The 23,161-nt window shown below is 44.8% G+C and overlaps 11 protein-coding genes across 11 annotated transcripts; 6 read left to right on the top strand and 5 right to left on the bottom strand.

Moving 5' to 3' along the window:
* Positions 1 to 278: 278 nt before the first annotated feature.
* On the top strand, positions 279 to 757 carry I203_104227 (uncharacterized protein; the record flags this gene model as incomplete). The annotated part of the gene is made up of 2 exons (XM_019144182.1): positions 279 to 377; positions 494 to 757. The coding sequence occupies 2 exons, from the start codon at positions 279 to 281 to the stop codon at positions 755 to 757; spliced, it is 363 nt and encodes a 120-aa protein (XP_019007231.1).
* Positions 758 to 993: 236 nt separating this feature from the next.
* I203_104226 (uncharacterized protein) lies at positions 994 to 4,647 on the bottom strand (the record flags this gene model as incomplete). Its single annotated transcript, XM_019144183.1, has 14 exons — positions 994 to 1,089; positions 1,198 to 1,371; positions 1,441 to 1,856; positions 1,922 to 2,262; positions 2,316 to 2,408; positions 2,480 to 2,748; positions 2,812 to 3,010; positions 3,067 to 3,413; positions 3,469 to 3,532; positions 3,592 to 3,673; positions 3,730 to 3,829; positions 3,884 to 4,254; positions 4,342 to 4,441; positions 4,537 to 4,647. The coding sequence occupies 14 exons, from the start codon at positions 4,645 to 4,647 to the stop codon at positions 994 to 996; spliced, it is 2,763 nt and encodes a 920-aa protein (XP_019007232.1).
* Positions 4,648 to 5,462: 815 nt separating this feature from the next.
* I203_104225 (uncharacterized protein) lies at positions 5,463 to 6,613 on the top strand (the record flags this gene model as incomplete). The annotated part of the gene is made up of 2 exons (XM_019144184.2): positions 5,463 to 5,506; positions 5,572 to 6,613. 2 exons carry the CDS (start codon positions 5,463 to 5,465, stop codon positions 6,611 to 6,613), a joined length of 1,086 nt encoding a protein of 361 aa, XP_019007233.2.
* Positions 6,614 to 6,878: 265 nt separating this feature from the next.
* Positions 6,879 to 9,348, bottom strand: I203_104224 (uncharacterized protein; the record flags this gene model as incomplete). Its single annotated transcript, XM_019144185.1, has 7 exons — positions 6,879 to 6,944; positions 7,027 to 7,177; positions 7,254 to 7,617; positions 7,683 to 7,708; positions 7,767 to 8,340; positions 8,412 to 8,637; positions 8,797 to 9,348. The coding sequence occupies 7 exons, from the start codon at positions 9,346 to 9,348 to the stop codon at positions 6,879 to 6,881; spliced, it is 1,959 nt and encodes a 652-aa protein (XP_019007234.1).
* A 456-nt stretch (positions 9,349 to 9,804) lies between these two features.
* Positions 9,805 to 10,862, top strand: I203_104223 (uncharacterized protein; the record flags this gene model as incomplete). Its single annotated transcript, XM_019144186.1, has 4 exons — positions 9,805 to 9,900; positions 10,029 to 10,524; positions 10,593 to 10,732; positions 10,803 to 10,862. The coding sequence occupies 4 exons, from the start codon at positions 9,805 to 9,807 to the stop codon at positions 10,860 to 10,862; spliced, it is 792 nt and encodes a 263-aa protein (XP_019007235.1).
* Positions 10,863 to 11,199: 337 nt separating this feature from the next.
* On the bottom strand, positions 11,200 to 12,586 carry I203_104222 (aspartate-semialdehyde dehydrogenase; the record flags this gene model as incomplete). Its single annotated transcript, XM_019144187.1, has 3 exons — positions 11,200 to 12,014; positions 12,104 to 12,333; positions 12,519 to 12,586. 3 exons carry the CDS (start codon positions 12,584 to 12,586, stop codon positions 11,200 to 11,202), a joined length of 1,113 nt encoding a protein of 370 aa, XP_019007236.1.
* A 320-nt stretch (positions 12,587 to 12,906) lies between these two features.
* On the top strand, positions 12,907 to 13,489 carry I203_104221 (uncharacterized protein; the record flags this gene model as incomplete). Its single annotated transcript, XM_019144188.1, has 4 exons — positions 12,907 to 12,953; positions 13,021 to 13,131; positions 13,235 to 13,333; positions 13,399 to 13,489. The coding sequence occupies 4 exons, from the start codon at positions 12,907 to 12,909 to the stop codon at positions 13,487 to 13,489; spliced, it is 348 nt and encodes a 115-aa protein (XP_019007237.1).
* A 519-nt stretch (positions 13,490 to 14,008) lies between these two features.
* Positions 14,009 to 15,483, top strand: I203_104220 (uncharacterized protein; the record flags this gene model as incomplete). The annotated part of the gene is made up of 5 exons (XM_065517493.1): positions 14,009 to 14,467; positions 14,549 to 14,879; positions 14,946 to 15,117; positions 15,162 to 15,299; positions 15,378 to 15,483. The coding sequence occupies 5 exons, from the start codon at positions 14,009 to 14,011 to the stop codon at positions 15,481 to 15,483; spliced, it is 1,206 nt and encodes a 401-aa protein (XP_065374311.1).
* A 490-nt stretch (positions 15,484 to 15,973) lies between these two features.
* I203_104219 (uncharacterized protein) lies at positions 15,974 to 17,103 on the top strand (the record flags this gene model as incomplete). The annotated part of the gene is made up of 5 exons (XM_065517492.1): positions 15,974 to 15,978; positions 16,281 to 16,330; positions 16,421 to 16,440; positions 16,551 to 16,651; positions 16,890 to 17,103. 5 exons carry the CDS (start codon positions 15,974 to 15,976, stop codon positions 17,101 to 17,103), a joined length of 390 nt encoding a protein of 129 aa, XP_065374310.1.
* A 303-nt stretch (positions 17,104 to 17,406) lies between these two features.
* Positions 17,407 to 19,197, bottom strand: I203_104218 (uncharacterized protein; the record flags this gene model as incomplete). Its single annotated transcript, XM_019144191.1, has 8 exons — positions 17,407 to 17,664; positions 17,766 to 17,920; positions 17,987 to 18,096; positions 18,178 to 18,245; positions 18,347 to 18,452; positions 18,577 to 18,847; positions 18,960 to 19,034; positions 19,107 to 19,197. The coding sequence occupies 8 exons, from the start codon at positions 19,195 to 19,197 to the stop codon at positions 17,407 to 17,409; spliced, it is 1,134 nt and encodes a 377-aa protein (XP_019007240.1).
* Positions 19,198 to 19,565: 368 nt separating this feature from the next.
* Positions 19,566 to 22,858, bottom strand: I203_104217 (uncharacterized protein; the record flags this gene model as incomplete). Its single annotated transcript, XM_019144192.1, has 14 exons — positions 19,566 to 19,778; positions 19,841 to 19,981; positions 20,105 to 20,408; positions 20,479 to 20,633; positions 20,691 to 20,832; positions 20,897 to 21,006; positions 21,073 to 21,174; positions 21,237 to 21,521; positions 21,591 to 21,712; positions 21,792 to 22,086; positions 22,162 to 22,305; positions 22,380 to 22,499; positions 22,573 to 22,740; positions 22,799 to 22,858. 14 exons carry the CDS (start codon positions 22,856 to 22,858, stop codon positions 19,566 to 19,568), a joined length of 2,361 nt encoding a protein of 786 aa, XP_019007241.1.
* Between the last annotated feature and the right edge of the window lie 303 nt (positions 22,859 to 23,161).

Here is a 23,161-nt window from a genome sequence, read left to right as displayed (position 1 = left end):
CTATATTTCTCAGATACCTTTGACCCTTGCCTCATCCAACTGGTTTTGGACTGTTTTCATCTTCACGACTACCCCTGTAGTATTTGCACTCAATCACATCAATTTAGGTCTGTGACCAAACTACCTTTATCAGACTCGTTCAACGTTCAACGAATCTAACGACTTTCTCAACTGGCTGAGCCGAATATACTACATCTACATAAACATCTACAAGCAGATCCACCACTTGAGTCATCTATATCTTTATCGACTACCAAGATAAACGTTCACACGACAAAATGAGGATCCCAATCGCTTTAGCCGCTCAACTCCAATCTTCCCTCGCTTCTTCTTCATCAGGTAGTGTAACAGGAGAGATCTTGAGTATCTCCGGACCAGTGAGTACACTTCCTCCTTTCCACCTCCTACTGGCTGGCAAATCATTCACTAAACCTCTCCCCATCCCCCTATTTCGACTTTGCCGATCGATACTGATGCCTCTCTTCTTTTCTAGTCAACCCTCCGATCCTGTATCCCATCGACATTCCATTGGACCCCCACTTCTGGACCTTATACCCTCTCTCTGATCGACCACACGACTTCCGAAGATGTAGAAGACATGGTCCTGGTGACGGAAACAAAGGCAACTTGGATGGTAGATATCTCACCAGGAAGCAACATAACACTTTTAGTCACCGACTCGAAAGGCAATTCGGCAGAAAGTCTTAATTGGGTGGTAGAGGAGGGTACGACCGGTTGTTTAGGTGATTTGAATTAGGTCAAAGCAAATCAGCTGGTTCTGAATTTGACTATGTTGACTATCCTTGTACGATGTAATGATGTATACCTTCGTTTAACACAAACACAAGTAAAGGCACAAGATATAACAAAAAATAATAGTGGGTCCTTGATGGAAGGTCCAACTCATGAAGCAGATGAGCAAGTGCTATCGTCATCGGCTGGTGGTCAATTCATCATCCCAGCCAAATCCCCAGATTATAGATGATGCATATCTCATATCCTCAACGTAGTCTGATGTAATCTAGTCACTAATGCTAACAGCGCTACGTTCTCTGATCCAGCATTATATGTGACGGCGTCTAGATGGAGCTGTACAAGTCATCAACGAATAAAATCAGCAGTCCTTCTTCCACTTCTCTCTTGACCTTTGTACGTCTGATCGAAGAATAGGCCGCTTCGCGAAGGTATAAGACTCACCTTGGTATGATGATTGAAATTGATCTCAAATTTATTCAACGCGGTCCATCTCGAATTGGCTTTTGTAGGTTCAGATTCACTTATAGGATCCGCCAGAAATTTATTCAAAGCTGTATTCAAAGATGATTGATATGATACGAAAACCGATATCGTTGTCATCAACTTCGCGTAGATCTATTATGACTCGACCAAATTAGCTTCCTGTAGTGCGGCTCGATCGAAGAAAAGGCAGTCCGTACTTACACTCAACAACTTCGAAGTAGTCAACATACACTGCTTCAAACACGTATCTAAGAAATCCACATGATCCTTCAAGAGCTGATCGACAGTTTGGACTTTTGTCAATTTCGCTTCTAACGCTCTCCAATTCGGTTCTAGCACTTCTCCCGTAGCGAACGCTAAAACCTGTCTAACAAAGCTTAACATCCTTGATCGCAGAGAGAATATTCGCGATTTCCATTTCTCCATATCTTCATTACCGCAATGACTTCTCCATGAGGGTGTTTTCTGTTCTAACCACATGCTGGACAAGGCCGATTCTAAGTGGTGTAGGTGGAGAAGGAATCGGAAGATCAATTGATATCGCGTGATGGTCTTTCGTGAGATGACCAAGGATAAAGGAAACTTGACAGAGTAGTCGAATGCTAATGCATCGATGGCTAATCATGTCATTGTAATCGTCAGATTTAAATTGAATTTTCAACACCAACGTCAGCTGACTCACCGAGTAATGTCCTCTCCTTCTCAGGCCTCCTACCACCTTCATCATCATGACCATCTCCCACAGCGAAATCCAGTTCACCATCCTCGGTCAGACCACCGGTTTTACTGACGATCTTGAGTAACCACTCGTATAATCCTTGAGATTGCATCACTACTTTGAGATCGTCCTTGTATGGGTCGTTTGAGCTGGAACTTGCTGGATTTCTTACAGCTAGATCAAGCAATGATTGAAGTTTCACTAGAGAAGTGGCTTTGGCAGGTTTACGCAATTCAGACCCAGCCAAATCGAGGAAGTTGGTGAGGAAGTCTGACTGATCAAGGAAAAAGAAGTGTTTCATTGAACTAAGTTTCAATGAGATGAGTGAATGCACTTATTCCCAGACGAAAGTACTTACCGCAAGTGAGGTATTAATTCCTGTTCTTCCACCATCAACTTGAGGAGCGTCTTGTTCGCATATATGTATGCATCCTCTATCCTCTTGTAGAATCTATGTTGGTGGTCAGCTATGTCTAGTCCTCTTGTCGTCGAGTTTCGGTCAGCTGAATGATCACCACTGACTTGGGCTCATTGATCACCACCATTCCATCCCCTTCTTCCTCTCCCACTTCATTAGGTTTCTTCACCTCTATCCCACATTCCCTTATTACATTGAGGTATTTTCCAGCAAGCAGTATCTTATGTTTCCAAGGCTGTAAGAATCCAGGTATACACGCTCCGCCGGGTAGACGAGTTGTTCCTGTTCTTGGCGGTGGTACACCAGCTCCTAGTGATGGCGTCCCTTTGCCTGAAGCGACTTTGGTGGAAGTCAGGGAAGAGCCATCCCGCAGCTGATACAGGTCTATCAGCTACCTGTTCCATCCTCCAGAAATGAAGTGCAGGAGTAAGCTTACTGTGTATCTCCTTTCCCAATATTCATCTGTATAATCACTTTCCAGTACCCCCTTCGTTATATGTCCACTTTCCTTCACCATGAATTCTTCGAATGGATCCGAGAGATAACCTGTTGATATCCAGCGTACTAGCATCTTGCAATAAGGTTGTGAAGCATGAAGGAGTAAAGTCGAATGTAAGGTCGATGCTGTGGGATCTCTGAAAGCGACGAATCAGCTTTTATGGGTACCACCACATATCTCATCCTGACTGACCCGCTCATCGTAGCTTCCCTCTCACAGATGATCCCCAAGACCTCTCCACCTAGGACAGGTCCACCACCACCTACCAACCCTTCTTGAGCTTTCAGACTCTGCATCAACCCCTTCAGGCCCGCTCCTCCCAGACCGAGTTCCTCAGCCATACCGCCCAGTCCATCATCGTCATCCGATGCGTCCGATATGTCTTGTCCCGATTCCTCACTTTCTAAAGATAAGCATAACCCGGCAAGAAGTGACATGGTATGTAAGGTGGGATGCAGATGGAAATAAAGGGTTTGTAAGGTGAATGTAGGTGAAGACAAGAACAGTGATTCTAGTTGAGCGGTAAGGACACGGTATTCCTAGTGACTTCTGGTCAACTACCGCATGAAACTCTTCGCTTCACAGCTAGCTCACCTTCAACATCGCCCTTATCCCACTACTCAGCGCATGAGTCACCATTCCATATTCCGGTGAATTACTGTATAAAGGACCTATAAGCCTTTTTTTGGGATGGAGCTAGATCACAGACTGGCTTACTGAGATTCCATGGAGGCTTCCACTGCTGTGAAGTACGTTGCTAGGGGTAACAGCCTTTCCACTAGTGATAGCAATGATGGATCTGTACAAAGTACATCAATTCCGTATCCTAAGGGCAATAGTAACGATCCAACTGACCGAGCGAAGGATCCACTTTCCACCTTGCACCTTTCGAAGCCTGCTCTCCATCTAACGGATCATAATCATCATCATACCGTATCAGAGATCCTTCCACACCCTGTGATGTTAGTGATTAGCAGAATGTTGCCTCATTAACGTAGGCTTTGCTTACCTGTAAGACGAACAGTAGATCCTCGCATATCCAAGCCTCCTGAATTTCTATCGGTACATCTTCCAGTAATCTACTTTCCTCTTCGCCGTTAGGGCCATCCGCAAGTGATAATTCAGCTACTCTCTCTGGTAGTTTACCATTCCTTTTCCTGCTGTCTGGTTCTGGCGTCGGTCTAGTAGAGCTAGGTAGAGGCGCATGTACTGTCCGTGAGGATGATGGTCGAGATACATCACGATGTCTTGATGAGGACGAGGATGGACGAGGGGCTTGAGCTGACGAGGAAGAAGAGGGTATACGATCTGATATTCGGCTTGAGGAAGGTTTTTGAGCAGCTGATGATGATGATGGTCTTTCTCGAGATGACGGTCCATCTGCAGAGGTGATCAGGTGAGCAAGTAAACTCTTTTGATCCTCGTTCAAATTCAGGGAAAAGGATACAAGATTAGTTGATCACTCACCTGCTCGAGCTAATAATCCACTTCCTTCCCCACTCTGTTCCAGCTCTTCCAATATCGCATTTGGCTTTACTCGTCGAACAGAAGCTAGCGTACCCACGAACTGCCCATCATGAAAAATTCAGCTTCGAAGTCATAACATACGGTTATCGCTAGCAGCTGAGGTGTACCCAAAGAGTACATAGCAATCCAACATACCTGATTCAACTCCCTATCATTCAGACTGAACCTACTCGAGCTCGTCCGTTTCCTCGGTTTCGGCGTGAACGGTATAGTCGACCCAGACCCAGATGGGACTCTTGACGACATCTCTCTCTCTCTTGCTTGATATCTTTTTGCTGGGATGGCAGCTGCTGGGAATGTGATGATAGCCTATGACGATGACGGAATTATTGATAATATTGATTTCCTCTTGGACGCGTACAGAGAGATGGATGTTGATGGTGAACGAGCATAACGCGTGGTAATATTTGATTCCGTTGTTTACAAGTTGGTCGAGTGGCAAACAACAGTGGCACCATAGACTCCTAGTAATGTCTGGTACAGCTAGAAACGGTGTTGGTGAAATGCAGCAGAAAGTGAATTTCGATGTGTCGGGATGCAAGATGAAAGGAGGTTGTTCTTGAAGCAATTTCCAGCACTGTAAGGTTTTGGTGACAAGTATGAAAGGATATATGTCAAATAGTGGTACGAGTCTGAAGTTTCCTTTGAAATAGGTCAACGCGTTTGATTTTTGTAACAGCCGTTATGATATCATTCATTATCATAAACTCGAAACCGCATTCACGCATATATACGAAGTGGATGAGAGCAAGAGTGAGTATCTTCTCGAAAAGATAAAAGACAAAAGTCCACTATATAATCCTCACCTCGTAATTATAAGACATTAAGAGACCTCGAGCACCAAAAACTAAATCACGCACAAACCAGACGAAAATAGTACAATCACGAGCTAGCAGTAAGACTTATAAGCCTACATCGACAAGCAAAACAAGAAGACGGAAGGAAGGCCGACTGAACGACCTTAAGCTGGGTAAAAACAAACCCGAAAAGAGCTATTACCCCAAGACAAAGATTACATCCTGAATCATTCAGCCTAACGCAGTCATCGAGTATCATTGACAATGTATAAGCAAAATACCCAATCCATTGGCATCTCCCAGCTCCGGTCAGTCCCTCTTCTGTATCAACCTGACCTCCCATGATTTCTGACTTGATACATCCCTCGTATAGATTAGATCTCGAGAACCTATCCAACGAAATCACCCATGTCACTCGACGACTACTCGGCCCTCCCTCCTCTATCTCACCATATCTCCCGCTCAACCCTCAAACTTCACCTCATCGTCTCTCTCGTCTAGTCTCCTTACTCCCCTCAAGGTCTCGTTCGCTGAGACGTAAGGGTAAATATGAACCAATTGACGAAAAGCCTTTACTTTCCGGTCACACCGGTGATCCACGAAATTCCGATGATTCAGATACAACTCTCGTACCTCCCGGAACACCACCTCTGTTAAAAGCTGAAGATATCTTGAAAGAAATGGCTCAACCTATTTCGAATTTGCAGAGATACAGTAACAGGCTGCATCACTTGAATCTTACTGTTGGGGAGTACAAGAAAGACGATAAAGAAGAATTGATTGGTCTGTTCAAAACTATCTGTACGAGGTTGATCGATCTATTGGAGTCACTTAAGACATTATCAAGAGATAAATCGATGTTTGACAATGACAATATATCAGATCGAAAGGATGAAGATAATGGAGAGATGGAGATGCGTGATTTGATGATTCAAGCTCTAATTAAGAAAATCAACATCGAACTTACCCGATTCTCCTCACCTATCCCTTCTTTCAGCCTGAATTCCTCTATGACCAAGAACCCATTCGTACTTCATTCCACTTCATTAACGACCGACCTCACTGCGCCGTCATCAATCTTCTCGGGCTCTGGGAAAGTCACAGATTACGATAGTGAGATCCTAATCTCACCAGCTGTATCTCAGCGGAGGGAAAGTCTAAGTACACCTAGACCAATCAAGATGACCCATCATAATCATCTGGACCGCGAGATAGAGACCATGTCCTTGTCGTCTTTCTCTTCTCTGGACAAGACAGTCGAAGGAGAATATGCATTGTCCAGTAACAATAACCAAAATTGGGCTCAAAATATAATCAGATTAGGATCATATCAGGCTAGTTGGTTGTTTAGTAATACGCCTGTTGCTGTGATGAAGTTGGGTGGGGATCATGATGAAAGGGCGAAGTTGATTTGAGAGCGAGTGTTAAGTAACAGAATAAGTACAACAAAGAGGATGAATAAAAACAGTGATAATACCGATGGATTGCAGTGACTTGGCAGTAAGATAGTTGACAATTACAGGTAATGATGCCAATTACTACAGTACACACATCGCTCACTCCCAATAATCAATAATAAATCACATATTATACATGCATCACGTATGATGTACGATGTCAGGGGCACGCTCTCTCAGCTTCATTTATCACACAGTAGGTAGCATCATATTTCCCATGGATCTAGCCCAAGATCTCACCATCCCTGTCACCTCGATCAAACCTCCCTTCATCGAAATACGTGACTCTCTGTTGATGAATTCACAAAATGGCAGATCAGCTCTAATACTCTCTCTGAAGGGTCCAAAGGGTATGCATTCAGCTGACTTACAATCTTCCGACCACCAAAAAACCTTCCATCTAATTCCTTAGTAGCTCTCCAAGCCCCGGCCATACCAGAAAACACCACAAATATCCTAAGACAATCCGAAGGTTCAGGAGGAGGAGGTTCAACCATGTGCAATACGACTCTTTCCACGATCCTACCAATCGAGCCAATCAGCTACTTCTTCATAATGGTAACAAACCAATGTCCCAATTGAGATCAACTTTACTTACCCATATTTACTACATTCCTCTCCAATCTCATCCGCCAGATCCTCATCAATCTCCTCTTCGGAACCTACCACACCAACCAAACAGATAATCCTACTTTCCTCACCCTTCTTTTCCCTCGCCTCCATCGCTCGTAAATCCTCATTTGCATTGACGATCCTTCCCCTCGAATTCGGCGCTTGTACCCATTTTTTATTCTTTAAATTCGCCATGGCTGTTTTCTGCTTGGCTATCTGTCGCTTGGATAGTGTTTCACCGGGTTTAGGTTGAGGTTGATTGATCACGTGTTCGGCTGATAGAGCGTGGATCAGACCTTCGTTCCGGATACCCAAGGTGGAACCTTCTTGATGTCCCCATTTACGCATCACTAAGGTATCAAATGAAATCAGCTGTTCAGCACTCATAGCTGGACTATTAGCAATGTAAGCTCACTCTTTTCTGCGAATGTACCGCTGCCGCTATAGGATACACAATATCAGCTGTGATTCCTTCCCTGCGGTAAACATCTCAGCTCACCTATCTTCAGCAAGCGCTGGTACAGGTACAGGTGGAGTCGATACAGATGGCCCAGCAGCCGCACCTCCTCCAAATGCCCTAAACTTCGCTGCAATAGCTTCAGCAGCTTTCTTCCTATCCTCAAGCATTTTGGCGAAATCTTCCTTCTCTTTGTCGGAAGCAGCAGGAGCGGCGGTAGACGTGGGTATAGGAACAGATGAGGCGAAACCTGGGATATCAGATGACGGAGGAGGTGGGACGGTTTGAGCTGGAGGAGCGAATGAAGGTGGTTGAGAGGTTGTGAAAGAAGGCGGTTGAGGGTTCTGCGACATGGCTACTCTCCTTGCATATGCATCGTCTCCACTTGCAGGCTGTTGAGACATCGCAACCCTTCTCGCATATGCGTCATCGCCCGTTGACGGTGCTTGAGATAATGCAGCTCGTCTCGCATACGCATCATCACCTGAAGAAGCCATCGCTGCTCTTCTGGTATACGCGTCTTCTCCAGAAGTTGCTGCAGGAGGTGGAGGATAGTTTGGTGTAGAGGTAGAAGGAGTTTCGTTATATATCTTGGGGGGAGCGAACATTTTAGGAGCTTTAATTACCAATAGTAAAGTCAGCTTATACCTTACTTCGAGACAAAAACGCGTAAGAGAGCTAACTGACCATCCCTTCTTGGAGCCTCATCCTCACTATCCGTATAATAACTCGATTCTCCACTACTTAAACCCTCCGCTTTCCTCCTTCTTTCTTCTATCAACTTCAATCGTCTCTCCTCCCTCATTCGCTTTCTATACGCTTGATATTCGCCCAAGTCGTTCGGTCTATTAGGATCGTACTGTTCCTCAGGATCGAATGTGGAGATGTAAGGTTGGCCAAAATTGTTCCGCTTCTGTGAATGAGCACAATGACAAAGTCAGTATAGTTTGACGAATCGGGCATAAGGTAGACAACTCTGATGAAAGATCCGTTGAACGATATTTGTCCAATCGAGAATCAAGTCGTCCAATTTAGATATGTTGCTAATCTCATGATAGAAAGTCAAACTCACCTTCTTTTTTTTCTTCCTCTTCTTATCATCGCCTTCCCTCTCCCTCTTCCCCTTCCCCGGTACTACCTTAGGCGCAAGCGTCATAGCAGGAGCTTTCGCCAGAGGTAATCCATCAGGTCCAAATTGAACTTCATCTTCTACTTCTTGGCCGCCCGTTGAGATTCCAACGCCTACACCAATAGTAGTGGCGATAACAGGTTCGGCAGACCGTATAATATCGCTCTTCGTCTGTGTCTGAGCATCGACTACACCAGGTACAGGCGAGTTACCATTACTGTTACTAGAGCTTGAAGCAATTGTCGACGTCGTGTTTGAGAATCCCACCGGACGGGCGGTAGGTGGTTTAGGCTTGTTCACTCTGGGAGCAAACTTGAGTGCTGCTGACCATTCTCCGGTCTTCTGAGGTGCTGCAGAAGTAGGTCGAGTAGGAGTGGGATTGATTGATGAAGAGGGTTGAGAGGAGGAGGGTTTCCCTTCTTCCGACGATGCTGGAGCTGAAACTGAGGCTGAAGCTGAGCCGGAGGCGAACTTGATTCCTCCGTATAGCGACATGTTGTGGTACCCTTGCGTGGCTTTGCTTGCAGCGCGATGATCATCTAAGAGTAGCAGAAGAAGGGAGAGGCAGAGTAGAGTAGCTGGAGATGAACGGAGAGTAGAGTAGAGTGAACCAGATGGCGGAGATCGAGTTCATCTCCGTTACCTGACTGTTGATGGAAGTGATGTCTTTCATCAGCAGTCACTTGCTCTTTGTGATCAGTCATTCCACACCACCCTCATCAGCTTACCAATATCAGAGGAGACGACCTGACCTCAAGGGATAGACTATTACAATTCCCAATACAACAACGGAAAGGGCATAGCGGGACGACGACATCGCTTCGAAATCGCCCTTCTCTTCGCATCGTCCAGGTCTATCACCTCTCTTCGAGACATCTAATATCCTGAGAACATGTATGTGGTTTGTCAAGCTTGTACCTCAACGTATAATGATCAAGCTGATAATTCCTCATGCACAATAGGGCACCCAAGTTCCCCGGTCGACCTGGACCACGAAAATCCAACACCTCTACACCTGCACCAGGCGACGAAGGGCCATATGTACCGGTGAGTGATATGAGAGCTAATTTCACGCACGATGAAACATGATATCTCTCTATCCTCACGTAGCTCCATCTCCACATATATAACCATGCCTTACTCAAAGCTGACACTTGCAATCCTGCCAATTATAGACCCTAGCCGACCGTCTCTCCTACGCCGATTCTCCTCGCCCATTCAAATCCCCCACATTCACCTCCAAACTACCCTCTCGCACAGCCACAACATCAACATCGATCGTACGTAAGAACGCCAAGCAGATCCTCATACTGGAGCGAGAGCGACTCAGTGGGGGAGACGGTTTCTTATCGGCTGTTCATACGGCCGCGAAGGCCAGAGGAGAAGTAATAGATATAACAAAAAAGAAGAAATCTACAGGTGCAGTTGGAGGTAAAAAAGGCAATATAGCGAATTTACTCAAGGGTAGATTGAAAAGAGAGCTGTCAACTCAACAGAGTGAGAGTGGATCGGCTCTGGGTTTAGGTATAGACAGTCAGATGGATAGTGGGACTAGTACGCCGTTGATTGATGATGAGGAGGAAGAAATGGAGGTGGATACTCCCAATAATGAGGTGGTGAAAGTAGAAGGAGTGATCGATAATAATATACCAAGAAAAGAAATTATAACTTGTAAGCTATCTTTGTAACTTTCGTCTTAAGTATAGCTTACAACCTTGTGTTTGGCTTGGTTATGGTAGATCATACACCTACTGCACCACCTTCGTTACTACCTCCCAAGAAATACTGTGATATAACGGGATTACACGCCAATTATACCGATCCAAGGACGAAGTTGAGATATAAGGGATTGGACGTATGGCATGTGGTGAGAGGATTGGTAAGTCACAACAGAACCATTTTAGCCGATGACCGGGAGTATAAGCTGATGATATGTTGGGAAAATTTAGGGACCTGGTGGTGATCAAGCTTATCTCAGTTTGAGAGGCGCTCAAACAAGTTTGAAGTAGATCATTCGTTTTCAGCACAAGACGAGGTTGACTACATGTTATGCATGACTGAATTGTAATTTTAGATTGGATTGTACTATGGAACACATAAAATGTAGAAATTATGAATATGATCGTACTGCCCAAGCGTCAGATTGTATCTTGGACCCCGATGCCGTATCTTTGCTGTTCTTCTGGTAGCTCGAAGGGGTTCCTATACTCCTTCCTTTCGGAATGGCCACAATAAAAATCTCACTTAAGCACTGGAGTATAGTCAGAGCACTACTGCATATTCCATTCAGCAAGCAAATGCATAGTTGTTATGTCCATGACTATCTATGGTCCAACGAAAACTACTCTAAACGATCAATCCCTTCTCCACAGCAATCTCAGCATTCATAATACTACTAGTAGCCGCCCCCAACCTAACATTATCTATCAAACATACAAATTTCACATCCAGTACAGGACAGGGTCTAACTCTACCTACACTTACACACGCACCATTATGTAAATCTCGATCTAATCGAGGTTGAGGTCGGTCGGGTGCATCATGCACGACGATAGCCTGAGGTGGTGCTGAGGGGACGTTGAGCTCTTGAGCTTCACATCTGAATTCCCTAAATGCTCTATCGATCTCTTCCATCGATGGCGCGGGAGATTTACTGAATTTAACAGAAACAACACCTGTATGTCCATCTATAACTGGTACTCTGGTAGTAGTGGCCGAAACATTTATAGCTTTTACCGATTCGTTCGAGTGTAAATCGAATTGTGTATTATCTGAATTGAGTCCACCCAAGATCTTGTTTGTCTCCCATTCTATTTTTTCTTCCTCTCCTCCTATGTGAGGAACGACATTATCCAATATGTCCAATGAAGATACACCGGGATAACCAGCACCGGAAATAGCCTGAAGGGTAGTGACCATAACTGTTTGCAAAGGACCGAAAGCCTTCTCTAACGCTGCTAAGGGAACTACTAAACCGGTAGTAGAACAGTTGGCATTGGTGACTATGTATCCTTTTTCTAAACCTAGGGTTTTCTTCTGGTGAGGGATGATGGAGAGATGAGAAGGGTTGACGAGGGGGACTATGAGGGGACAAAGGGGATCTCGTCGGTAGTTCTTAGCGTTGGAGAAGACGATGAGGTTGGCTGAACGGAACGCTTCCTCTGTAGACATGAGTGAAGAGTTAATCACAGATATCGTAAGCTGTCAATCACATTGGGGATGTTAGATGACCATGGCAAGTTTGACTTACCGATCTCTCCAGCTACATCCGCATCCAACCCACTGAAAACCACTCCACAATCCTTGAATCCCTCAGCATCAGGTTTACATTCCTGTACGACCATATTACCGATCTCTTTAGGGATGGGGGTGTTCAGCTTCCATTTGGTGACTTTACCATATCTCTGTCCTGTTGATCGGGATGAAGCTCCGAGAGCGTGGATGACAAAGTATGGGTGGGTGGAGAGGAGCTGGATGAATCTGATTAGATGTGGAATACATAGATCAATTTACATTCTTTTTAGATTTTCTCATTGCTATCATGTCTTTAGGAAGTGCATGTCGATCATATACTTGGTTTCCTAAATGCGTCGTACCGACATAGTCTTGTACGAATCACCGAGGATAGAGGCGAATCGCAAGTGAAGGAAAGACAAAGCACTCACCGCTGACCTACGGTACCGGTAGCACCCAAGATACCAACTTTGATTTGTTTCCTTTCGCTTGATGACATCCTGTCTCAGTATATGATTGTCTATGATTGTCTAGTATGTCTGCTGATGATGAGAACGGCTATCAAATGGAATGGTGTTATGAATGATATACCAGTCAGAATATCGAGTCATGGAGCTGGATGGAAAAAAAAGTTGGATTCGAGTAAGAGCCGTCTCTCATCTCAGGGCAATGCCACGTGGTCAAGAGATCCGGACGATTTGCCCGAAACGGTGAAGCACCAAGACATGAGATGGGATGAGGTGATTTCTTGCAGTATAGCAACCTATATCCCAGTTTTCAACTCAATCATCATCGAAAACAGTGGTCAGAAAGAACAAGATGGTGTCAGCTCCGGTGTACGACAAATCAGATCCCAGATCCGACAAGTGAGCGACCCCCTTCATCTCCGAGAAGTCCTTCGTTGAACGCTGATCATCCTGCGATGTCAACTAGGGTATTCCCATACCACCTCCCCCTTACCCCAGAATGGTCAGAATATAAAGATCCATACGGTCAGACTGCTATGACAGCTGCTGGTGCGGGTATGTTCGTGAAGCAACCTATGTGAGTGTCTACATCTCCAAAACTGTGCAAGTAAAGGGAAGAGATGAACCCAATAATATCTTTCATTGCGACCTATGCTGATCCCTTCGCTACAATGACATAGTATCGTCTGGGGAGCATTCATCCTGGCTGTTATAAGTCTAGTCAACTCTCAACCATTACGACAAAGCAAAGATTCAACTTCACCTTTATTGACCTTAGGGTAAGTCAACACAATATATGGCACCACGAACACGCACTAATCCCATGCTATCTGTGTATGTGTAGAATGGGCTTTGCAGGTGTATTAGCCAACATCATGCCTAAGATGATGCTTGCTCCTCAAGGTCAGACGGACGTACCTACCCCATCGCCATAAAGTAATGTCAAGTGGGTGAAAGGAGTCGTTCTCAGGTGGACTAAATGGGAGGATGCATGTTGTAAAAATGGATCACGACTTTCTCTCAAGTTCATGGCCTCCCTTGGCTGTCTGAAAGATGATCCCAATCCATTCCACCTTTGTCAGAAGTATACCTTTTAATCGGAGACCTAGAAACAAGCTCCGACAATTGATATGAGTACTTAACTGATTACTCTCAGGGTTTGAGGTACTGACATTGACACTCTTTTGCGTATCTACGTTGAATGATGGTCAAGCGGTGATCTAAATGATGGAAAACGCATTGTCCTCGTCCTTTCAACACGTTTCAATGACGTGTCATCAACGCTCATCCCTCATTTTACCATTGTCTCATCTCAACGTTGAATGAGTATCATCGTGACCATCAACTTACTATTGCAACACCATTTGAATTTACCCCTTATCTTCCTCTAACCTATCACTCATAATCATATCCCCCACCATCAAGGCTAACCACACTTCCTCCTCTTTCTCAAGATGGACGAGACCTACCGAGCCAAGTTATCCGGTTCGCCCAAGCCTCATCCTCAAGTACATGTAGGTGACGATCACACACCTCCTCACCAGGACAACCACGGGGATACCATCCACATCCAGCCTAATCATCCAGCTAATAACACTTCACACCCTATCCCCATCCAGTTGCCTAACATCTACGTTCATCCCTACCCACCAAGAGAACGTACACCCCCTCCTCCTCCTCCTCAACCTGCTCCACCCCCTCCAGCACCTGCACCAGTCATGCCACCTGTTACGGTCAACGTTACTGCTCCGCCTAAAGAGACGGTACCAAAAGGAAGGAAAATTGGTCCATTCAGAATTACCAAGCCTCACCCACTACTTTGGGTGAGCTTGATTCTCAGTGTGATCGCGCTGGTGTTGGAGGTTCCTAAAGGGAGTTTACCTACTTTGACCGGTAGACATAAGGCATTGAGGGTGAGTACGACTCTGTTCTCTCCGTACTGGATTCCTCCTTATGGTGACGACATACTGATACTTTGACTTATACATGTATAGACTCAGGAAAAATTAGTTTCCGAGAAACTAGCTCTCCTCACCAAACTATCTACTTTCCTCCCACCACCTCTCTCATCCCTCGTTGCTCCCTTGGATCCAACCTTGCCATTGCAGACCTCCTTATTGGCTTTGAACGATCATCGTCAACTAGACCTCTTACGACTAGCACCCAATCTTCGATTCTGGAATACAGCGATCGGCGTGCCGTACGGTGTGGGTGTAGGTGAATGGTCAATCGAAGATCTAGGTCAAGGGGCTAGTGTAGTGAGAAGCAAAGATGCGGAAAGGGAAAAGGAAGTTTGGGTACTGAAAGTTGCAGAAGGTAGTGAGGGTGAGTCAGGCCACCTCTTGTGATCTTGATATGTGTATCGGCTGATCAGCGTGGTTTGAGTTGTAGAAAATACCAATACTCTAGCTTTATCTACTGCCCTCACTCACTCGCTATTACTTCGCGATCGACTTCAAAACGAAGTTTCTCAACTTAAAATACACCTTGTCCTGCCTGTCCTAAGCCTGATCATGGACATGGACATTATCATCTCGACACTTCCCATGGACATATCCATGGGGTACGGGATGACGATGATGAAGAGGCATACCAATCTGCCAGAAGGGAAGAATGGGAGCGATTGGAAGAGAGAAAACGAAGAGATAAAGAGAGACATAGGGAGATAGAAGAGAGGGAAAGGGAAGTTGCAAGAAGAGAGAAATGGGTCGTGGAAGAAATGAGAAAGATGAGTGACAAGATTCAGTAAGTCCATCTGCTCGTATTCCCCATCAGCTATGATGAGATGTGAAAACAAATCGAGCTGACTGGAATTAACTGCAGTGGTCAAGCTACCGAATTAACCTTGGAAGATAGGATAACCGAAAGATTGAAATCTTATCAGAGGCAATTATCGCACTTGAAGGAAAACAAGCATGATGAGCTTTAAGTGAACAGCCAAGGTCAATCTTGTGAATCTTCCATGTCAACTTGGACCTTTCAGTCGTTGAGTAGCAACCGAATTTCTTCCACCTTTTCATCTTATCACTTTATTCTTTCCTTCCAATCTGTTCATAATCCTCTATCATCCACGTCTGCATTCCATTCCATAGGTAGTGTGAAATAACAATACACGGATTGTCTATAATTCATAGACTGATGTCAATAGAGGTTTTCTGCAGGATGCATTGATAAATCATAAATGTGCCACACTGCGTTGTATCGCATAAGCCCGTGTACAGAATACGGTCCGAGTGGATAATGGTGGTAACAGTGTTCGGGCATCGGTGTCTACTCCGTCCATGGATGGATGGATGGGTCGTTGTTTTCCGTCTTACTCGCTGCTGTTGTCCGTACGGGGTGAATAACGGATCCTCAATCACTTATAGCATATACATTCATATCAAGTACCAATACCAAGTACAAAACATCATCATACAATGGCGTGAGTACTGACCGATCCGTGGTGTAGTACGTGGCTGACCCAATACTTCACATCTCATAAATAGGTCGTAAGTTCTTTCTCCCCCTCTTCCTTCGCATCTACAAGCACATGAACGGGAGAGTACAGCAGCATCCAAAGGGGAGTAAGGATGATGTGATCAGATATACCCTGGAAGGACACGGCTGCACCGAATATGATAGAAAGGACTGGATAGGAAGAAAAGAGAAATGAAACGAATACGGCCACAAGTACTAGGGAAGAGAATGTAGCTGATGTTGACTATGTCTTGTCTAATCTATTAGAGGATTTATAAATTGGGCTAAATCGCCTGCTGCGAGACAATACTTCTTCAGTGAGCATCATACCGCTTTTTCTTTCTTGATCACTCATCAAGTTGTGATTAGGTCATTGAGCTGATATGGGTATCATGTTTAATCTATAGGTACACACTTTTGGGGACCAGTTAGTATCATCCTGTCTAGTCCGAACTTTACTCAACCGTCCGAGATCCATCTATACACATGATGCCGGTGCCGGTGCTGGTGCTGACAACGATATATATATATATTTAGGTCGCAAACTGGGGTTTACCATTAGCTGCTTTATCGGATATCGTCAATAGGGATGAAGAGTCTATTTCAGGTGTGATGAGTCCTACCCTCGCTGCTTACTCGTGAGTCTGTCGTTTCGTTCATTCATAGAGCTAGAGCAGACATAAGCAAAGGAGGAAATAGGGTGCGGGCCATATCAAAGTGGGAGAAGTACATCTTGTGTTTGGCTGCTCCTGTTGGAAAAACCCCCTTATGTCAAGAGAAACGAAAGGAGGGGAGGGGAGGAGATAATCATTGTTTTCAACATTATTATGATTTTTTGCCAAGCATTAACTTACCATATATGTTATTCGATCACAGCATGATCTTCATGCGATTCGCCTGGAGAGTCCAACCTCGAAATTACCTCCTATTCGCCTGTCACGCTACCAACGCGACCGCCCAACTGGTTCAGGAAGGTAGATACTTGAATTACTGGCATTTCGGTGGTAGGGAGAAGAAACACCCCATAGGAGCTGCTGTGAATGATGTCAAGGAGACAGCGAAGGAGGTCGTAGATAAGGTGAAGGCTTAGGTGAGGTGATAGCAAGAGTAGGAATAGGAGTGGTGCTAGGATATCGCTGTCGAGAAGAAAGGAGCAACAAAGAATTGGGTCACCTGATCTCTAGAGCTTGAGGAGAAATTTATAGATAGGATTGGCTTAGCTTGGTTTGGAAAAGGAACTGGATTTTGGAACTTTGCCCACGTTGCTATATTCATACATTGACGGTGATAGGATGACATGTATATACCGCTATTTTCATGTTAATTGACCTCACATTTACATTAAGCAATGTCATCTTGATTTGAGATATACATACATAATACAGACTACATATCACTTCTTCCCCGACATTTTTCTCACTTCTTCCAAACCCGTATCGAAGTTCCTCCCATGAGTCCTCTTACCTTTCTGTTGAGTGTCCTGCGGACCCAGATAGGTAGGTAAGATCTTCTCGACGGGTGTCAAGCCTGGATCACCAGGTGGGGCAGAAGAAGGTAATGAGGAGGGGAAAGACTTCAGGAGGTCTTTGAATGATAGTGAATTGAGGGGTGGGGAAGGTGAGACGATATTGTCGGAACGTAATTGTTCGACCTGATAGAAACGAAACCCGATTTCGATTAGTGATCGACTATTTAAGGGAATTAAATTCCAAAGGAGAAAGAAAGTGAAGACAGAAAAACTGCTCAACATACCTGATCTCGAGTGACGGTGAATAGATTTTCAGGTAATTTCTCCAGGAAGAATCCTTGGATCTTGCCTACCCAAAATGGCAGACTGATTATCAACCTACGTCCTTGATATCCCGAATATCTCAAGACGAGCTGCATGATCTCTCGATATGTGTAGACTACAGTTCAAATCAAGCAGTGAGCAAAAGGGACACATCCTGTATGTTGATTATGATTTGACTGACCATCTGGTCCACCAGCTTCTATAATTTTACCTCCTATTTGCTTGACGACTTGTGGATCATCTCGACAGCAAATCTCGACTGCTCGAGCGATATCACCTGCATACACTGGCCTGTGGTGGTAGTAGGTGATCATAAGTGATAAATTCCTACGGTATAATGAAAACTGAAGATGTCAGTATGACTTTACTCACTGAAATCTTACTAAACCACCACCGAAGACTGGTAAGAAAGGCAACCATTTTGCCAAAGTTGCGAAACGCTAAGAGTGAATTCAATAAGGGAGATATGAGCAGCTATCTTGTCTATTTGATTCTCAAGTGAATTCAGATAATATGAAGGAGAGTTATGGGTTATACTCACGTTGAAGAATGAATCTCCTGGACCGAATATTATAGAAGGTCTAATGATAGTTGCCGCAGGATGATCGTTCAATATCGCTCGTTCACCTTGAGCTTTCGTCCTCCAGCTATGCAATAATTTTATATGGTAATCATCAGCTTTCTCCTGCCAAGAGAAGACTGATTCGACGACAGTGACGATCGTCTACTGTCTACCAAGTGGGGACATGTTCAAAGTTGAGCTACACTCACTAAGCAGTCACACCACCTTCATCAGCGCCAATCGCACTGATTCCCACTACCCTCCCCACCCCCATATCTTTAGCCAACCTCGACACATTCTCTGTACCCTGCCTTTGAACCAGGTCCATCTTCTTCTCTGAGCCTACCAATACACCGACCATCGATACGACCGCTGAAGCATCTTTGAAAGCTTCTCGGAGGGAGCCATTGTCTTTGGAGGTTATATCGGCAGGATGGGGTGGGAGGATCTGGGAGCCTAGATGGGAGAGTCTTGAATGGACTGGTTCACATACCAAAGTCAGTGTTAGGGAATTTTTTTCATATATGGCTGAACATTCAGGAGAAGGGAACCATGATTGGTTAAAGGATGGAAAGGTGGATTATTCACTCACGCTTTTCAGGATGTCGAGAGACTAGTAATACTCGATTACGAGGATCGGCAATCAATGCTTTGGCAATGTATGAGCCTATCTCAATGCATATTCAAAATCAGTTTCAATCCCTTGCCCTGTACGCTTCCATTGCCATATTCTACTTACCCAAGAAACCTGCTCCTACCAAGACTATCTTCCTATGTGATTTATCTTTCGGCGGGACGGATACTGTAGAAGCCAAGCGACGAGTGATCATACTGAGAAGGTGCTTTCGACAAGTATATTGGTATGAGGTATGATGATATGGACAAGCCTGATGCACTGATATTGATCGAGATAAGATGGGTTACAGCTATCAGTATGACCGTCGTAGCAAGATGCAAGATTTCCGAGATGCTGAATGATGTTACAACCGGGTTGTTCTGTTGATGTGCCTGATCGATCGGAATGATGTCACCTTCTCTACCCATCTGATACCATCCACAATCTACCATCGACGTTGGATCTGATATTTCCTCAAACAATTTCATGGCATTCATCGCTGAAATACATACAACAACCGTATATATACACAAAACTTTATCTAAATGCAAGGACACGAACCGATGGGTTAACTCTGAGCATCTACCTTCCAGCAAGTTTAGCAACTTCATCAGCTTCCCTCCTTCTCCTCTCGGCTTTCGCCATACTACTCTGTGCACCGCCCAGCGCATGGGCTTTACCCAACTTGGCCAAGATCACAGCTAATCGTATAGGTTTGACGGAAGAATAAGACATGGATCTGATGGAAGGTTCCATATAAGCTGATACGGCATCTGAAAGGATTATGTTGATTGTCTAATAACCGAAACCGACTAATCAATACAGGCCATATGCACAATCTACGCTGGATCACTCACATGTTTGACTTCATCGAATACCCTATCGAGATCCGATTTATCCAATCTTTTGATTTCAGCTTCGATGAATGTTACATCTGCTAATACGCTCGCTAAAGCCATTTCGTTGAATCGAATCACTTCCTTGCCGCATAACATGTCCTGTTTATCATTGAACATCAGGTCAGCTCCCCCTCTGAGATTCTCACGATCATTCATCAGACACCTCGACCCCACACAAGGCCACCCCGCATATGAAGGTAAAAGCAGAGTAGTTTAACCCACCATCAACCACTTATTGATCCTCCCCAGGGCGTTCAGATAAGCTCTCGTCTTGACACCTTCATTCAGCCCAATCAAAACACTATCCACATAAGCAGTCAAGAACGTGATCATCTCAAAAACATATGTAGACGGTTCAGCGGCGGTCGATTGGGGTCGGGTGGGCAACCAATTATATTCGGCCAATTCGAAGAAAGATTCCAATTTCGAATTTATAACAGAATCGATCCGTTTTTCAGCTTGTTCCAATGTTGCGGAGAACTGTTTACAGGATGATAGATGGACGGGACCACCCCTTTGAGATGCTCTACACAAAGTAACAAAGATAAGCTGATTTTCCGCATATGACTGCGATCCGAGACAAGATGCTAGCTTACCTTAGATTCATCAATACCCCTTCCAACTCATCGCACGCTGTACTGAAATGTTCCAAGTTGATGACCACTTGAGCTATCTGGGATAGATTAGACATAGCTTGTAATCTCTTGGCGATTTGCTTAGAAACATGATCTGAAAGTAAACCATCGAGAGACTGTTCATATTACCGTCAGCCCACGAGCGACCTCTCGATATGAAGGATTATACTCACCTTCCTGAGCACCTCATCGATATCCAAATGCTGTTGAGCCACACCATCGGTAAATTGGTAAAATTGGTCGACGAAATTTCGTATGTTGATACAACACATAGGGTAGGTCTGCGAGAATGGCATGGCTTGAGGGAATCCTTGCCTGTATGCATAGATCGAGGACAATCAGCTCGGACCATGACATCGGCAGAACGAATTTAACTGACATGGCAAGTGATTCCATTTCTCCCGGTGCCAGCCAGCATACTCCCGCGACTTGATCGAACTCTTCTTGATCGTTGACCATCATAGGTTGGTTGTCGTCTTCCGACACGATCTGAGGCAGTCTCGACCGATCAGCTGATTTCCAGAATATGTGACTATTGGCTCGAATTCAACTCACTTGATCGAAGTCGGTACTGAACTTCCTTAATAACAGTTCCGAGTATCTCTCGAATAGGGTGATCAATAGCCCATTGAGCTCAGTGATGTTGTAATCATACCCCTGTTGATGTACAAGGATCAGCTTCAAGCCGATCGTCGTTTCCTTTAGCTGATATAACTTACTTCCAATGTCTGAACAAACAGCAAAACATTCGTTTTACTTTCCAAGAACACTTCAGGCTCACTACAGCCTTTCAAGCCCTGTCCAACAACCTCTACTATCCTCTTACACATCTCATCCCATAATTCATCGACGTCCCTTTGAGTCCTGAAATCAGGCATGGTGCGCAGTAGATGAGATTCGATGATGAAGAAACCGACTAATTCCTGCATCAACAGAGGCAGCGTCGATAGCAGGGTTTCGGGGGTTGTCGATAACCGGGAAGTGAGGATCAATGTTGCTTGGGTCTATGGAGGCAGAAAGATATTTGTGTTGGCATGTAAAACTGTGATTAGCAAAGGGGGGAATAAGCACACCTTTCTATCCACTTGATAGCTTCTTTGTAATTCAGGTTTCGATTCCAACGCCTCGTATATATGTATACATTGGTATAAAGGTTTGAAATCAACTTTGACATCTTCGTTATCAAGCGCATCGACTATGCAACCATATATCGTCAGCAACTCGAGCTACCGAGGAATTATCAATGAATAAACTGGTGGACAGGCTTTACTCACATTCCACACGTTCATTATGTACCAGTTCCATAGCCCCACCCACCCTAGCCAATCTCACACCACCCTCTTTCTCCCTCTTCGCTCTCCATTTCTTGATCCGCTGAGACATTTGCTCCAAGGCTAACTTCCCTACTTTAGCTCCTGATTCCCTAACGTCGAACAACCAAGATTTCGTCGAGGCCGTCACGGCATCTTTGATGGATAACCTGAGGGAAGGGAGGGATGATAATATGTGGGCGTAGAATGGTGTTTGGGAAATCGAGGGTGGAGTGAGGTGTAGGAGATCTTCTATCGACTATTGTATTATTGGAAGGATATCAAGTCAAAGATCTGTCTTTCGATAGATGTTCAGAACGTGTTCACGACTTACCCTCAAAGCTCCCCAATATTTACCTTCCCTTATCATCTCTCCTACTCTATGTACTAGATCGAGTAACCTCAAACAGGTTTGTAAAGTCTCGATAGCATCATCCATATTTCTAGCCACTTTTTTCTGTTCTAACAGTGCCCGTTTCTGATTACGTTGAGACTACCATCAGCTTGACTTCGAAAGAAGACGAGATTTGACAGGTAATTGCGCGTACTCACCTTCTCACCTAATGCCCTTCCTACATCACCCATCTGTCCATCCAATTCACCTATCCTCCTCCGCAGATGACCCGACCCTTGTCGGATCGTTAGCAAAGTCGACACTGAGGATACGAAGTCCTGCAATGACAAAAGCATTCATGGACATCATTATCTACGTCAGAGAGCTATGCGCCAAGAAGTGGGCACGTACCTCATAATTCTCTTGACAGATCTTCTCAATCTCCCTTTCCTTCTCTTCTACGAATTTATCTAAACTTCTTAGATACAATTGCTCAGAATCGGTATCTTGTATCGACTTGATGAGAGGAGCGAGAGCTTCAAGGTTCTCTGTCGTTGACGAGGTCGGATCCAAGTTGATCTGTACGAATCAGAGGCGTCAGCTTAGGAATTGATCCAGTCGTATATCTCTGACATACCTGCTGTAGTTGCATTTCCAGCTCGGAGCTGGTGAAAGTCGGTCTCTGTTTCCGAATCATTGTAGTGGTACCTCTTCCTGCTCAGGGCGAGCGACCTCAAGGTATAATTTGCAATGGCGACGGCAATGACAGTACAGTGGGCACCAGCTTATATTATACAGATAAGTATCAGATAAATGGTCACCGTTGTTATCCTGTTCGTCATCACTGCTGGAGTTCCGAGCGCACATGGGTCAATTGGCAGTTGGCGGTCATCTCCGCCCATAGCACAGGTGGTAGATCAGATGTCTGATTTAATGTTCTCTGTGCTTGAGTCTGCATATTTCAACATTCAGAAGATAGCGTATAGACCAGCTTCAAGTC

This window comes from Kwoniella mangroviensis, assembly GCF_000507465.2.
Source record: "Kwoniella mangroviensis CBS 8507 chromosome 1 map unlocalized Ctg01, whole genome shotgun sequence".
NCBI classification, from domain to species: Eukaryota; Fungi; Basidiomycota; class Tremellomycetes; order Tremellales; family Cryptococcaceae; genus Kwoniella; species Kwoniella mangrovensis.
Note: the sequence above shows the minus strand (reverse complement) of the source record. Positions and strands in the feature narration are given on the sequence as shown.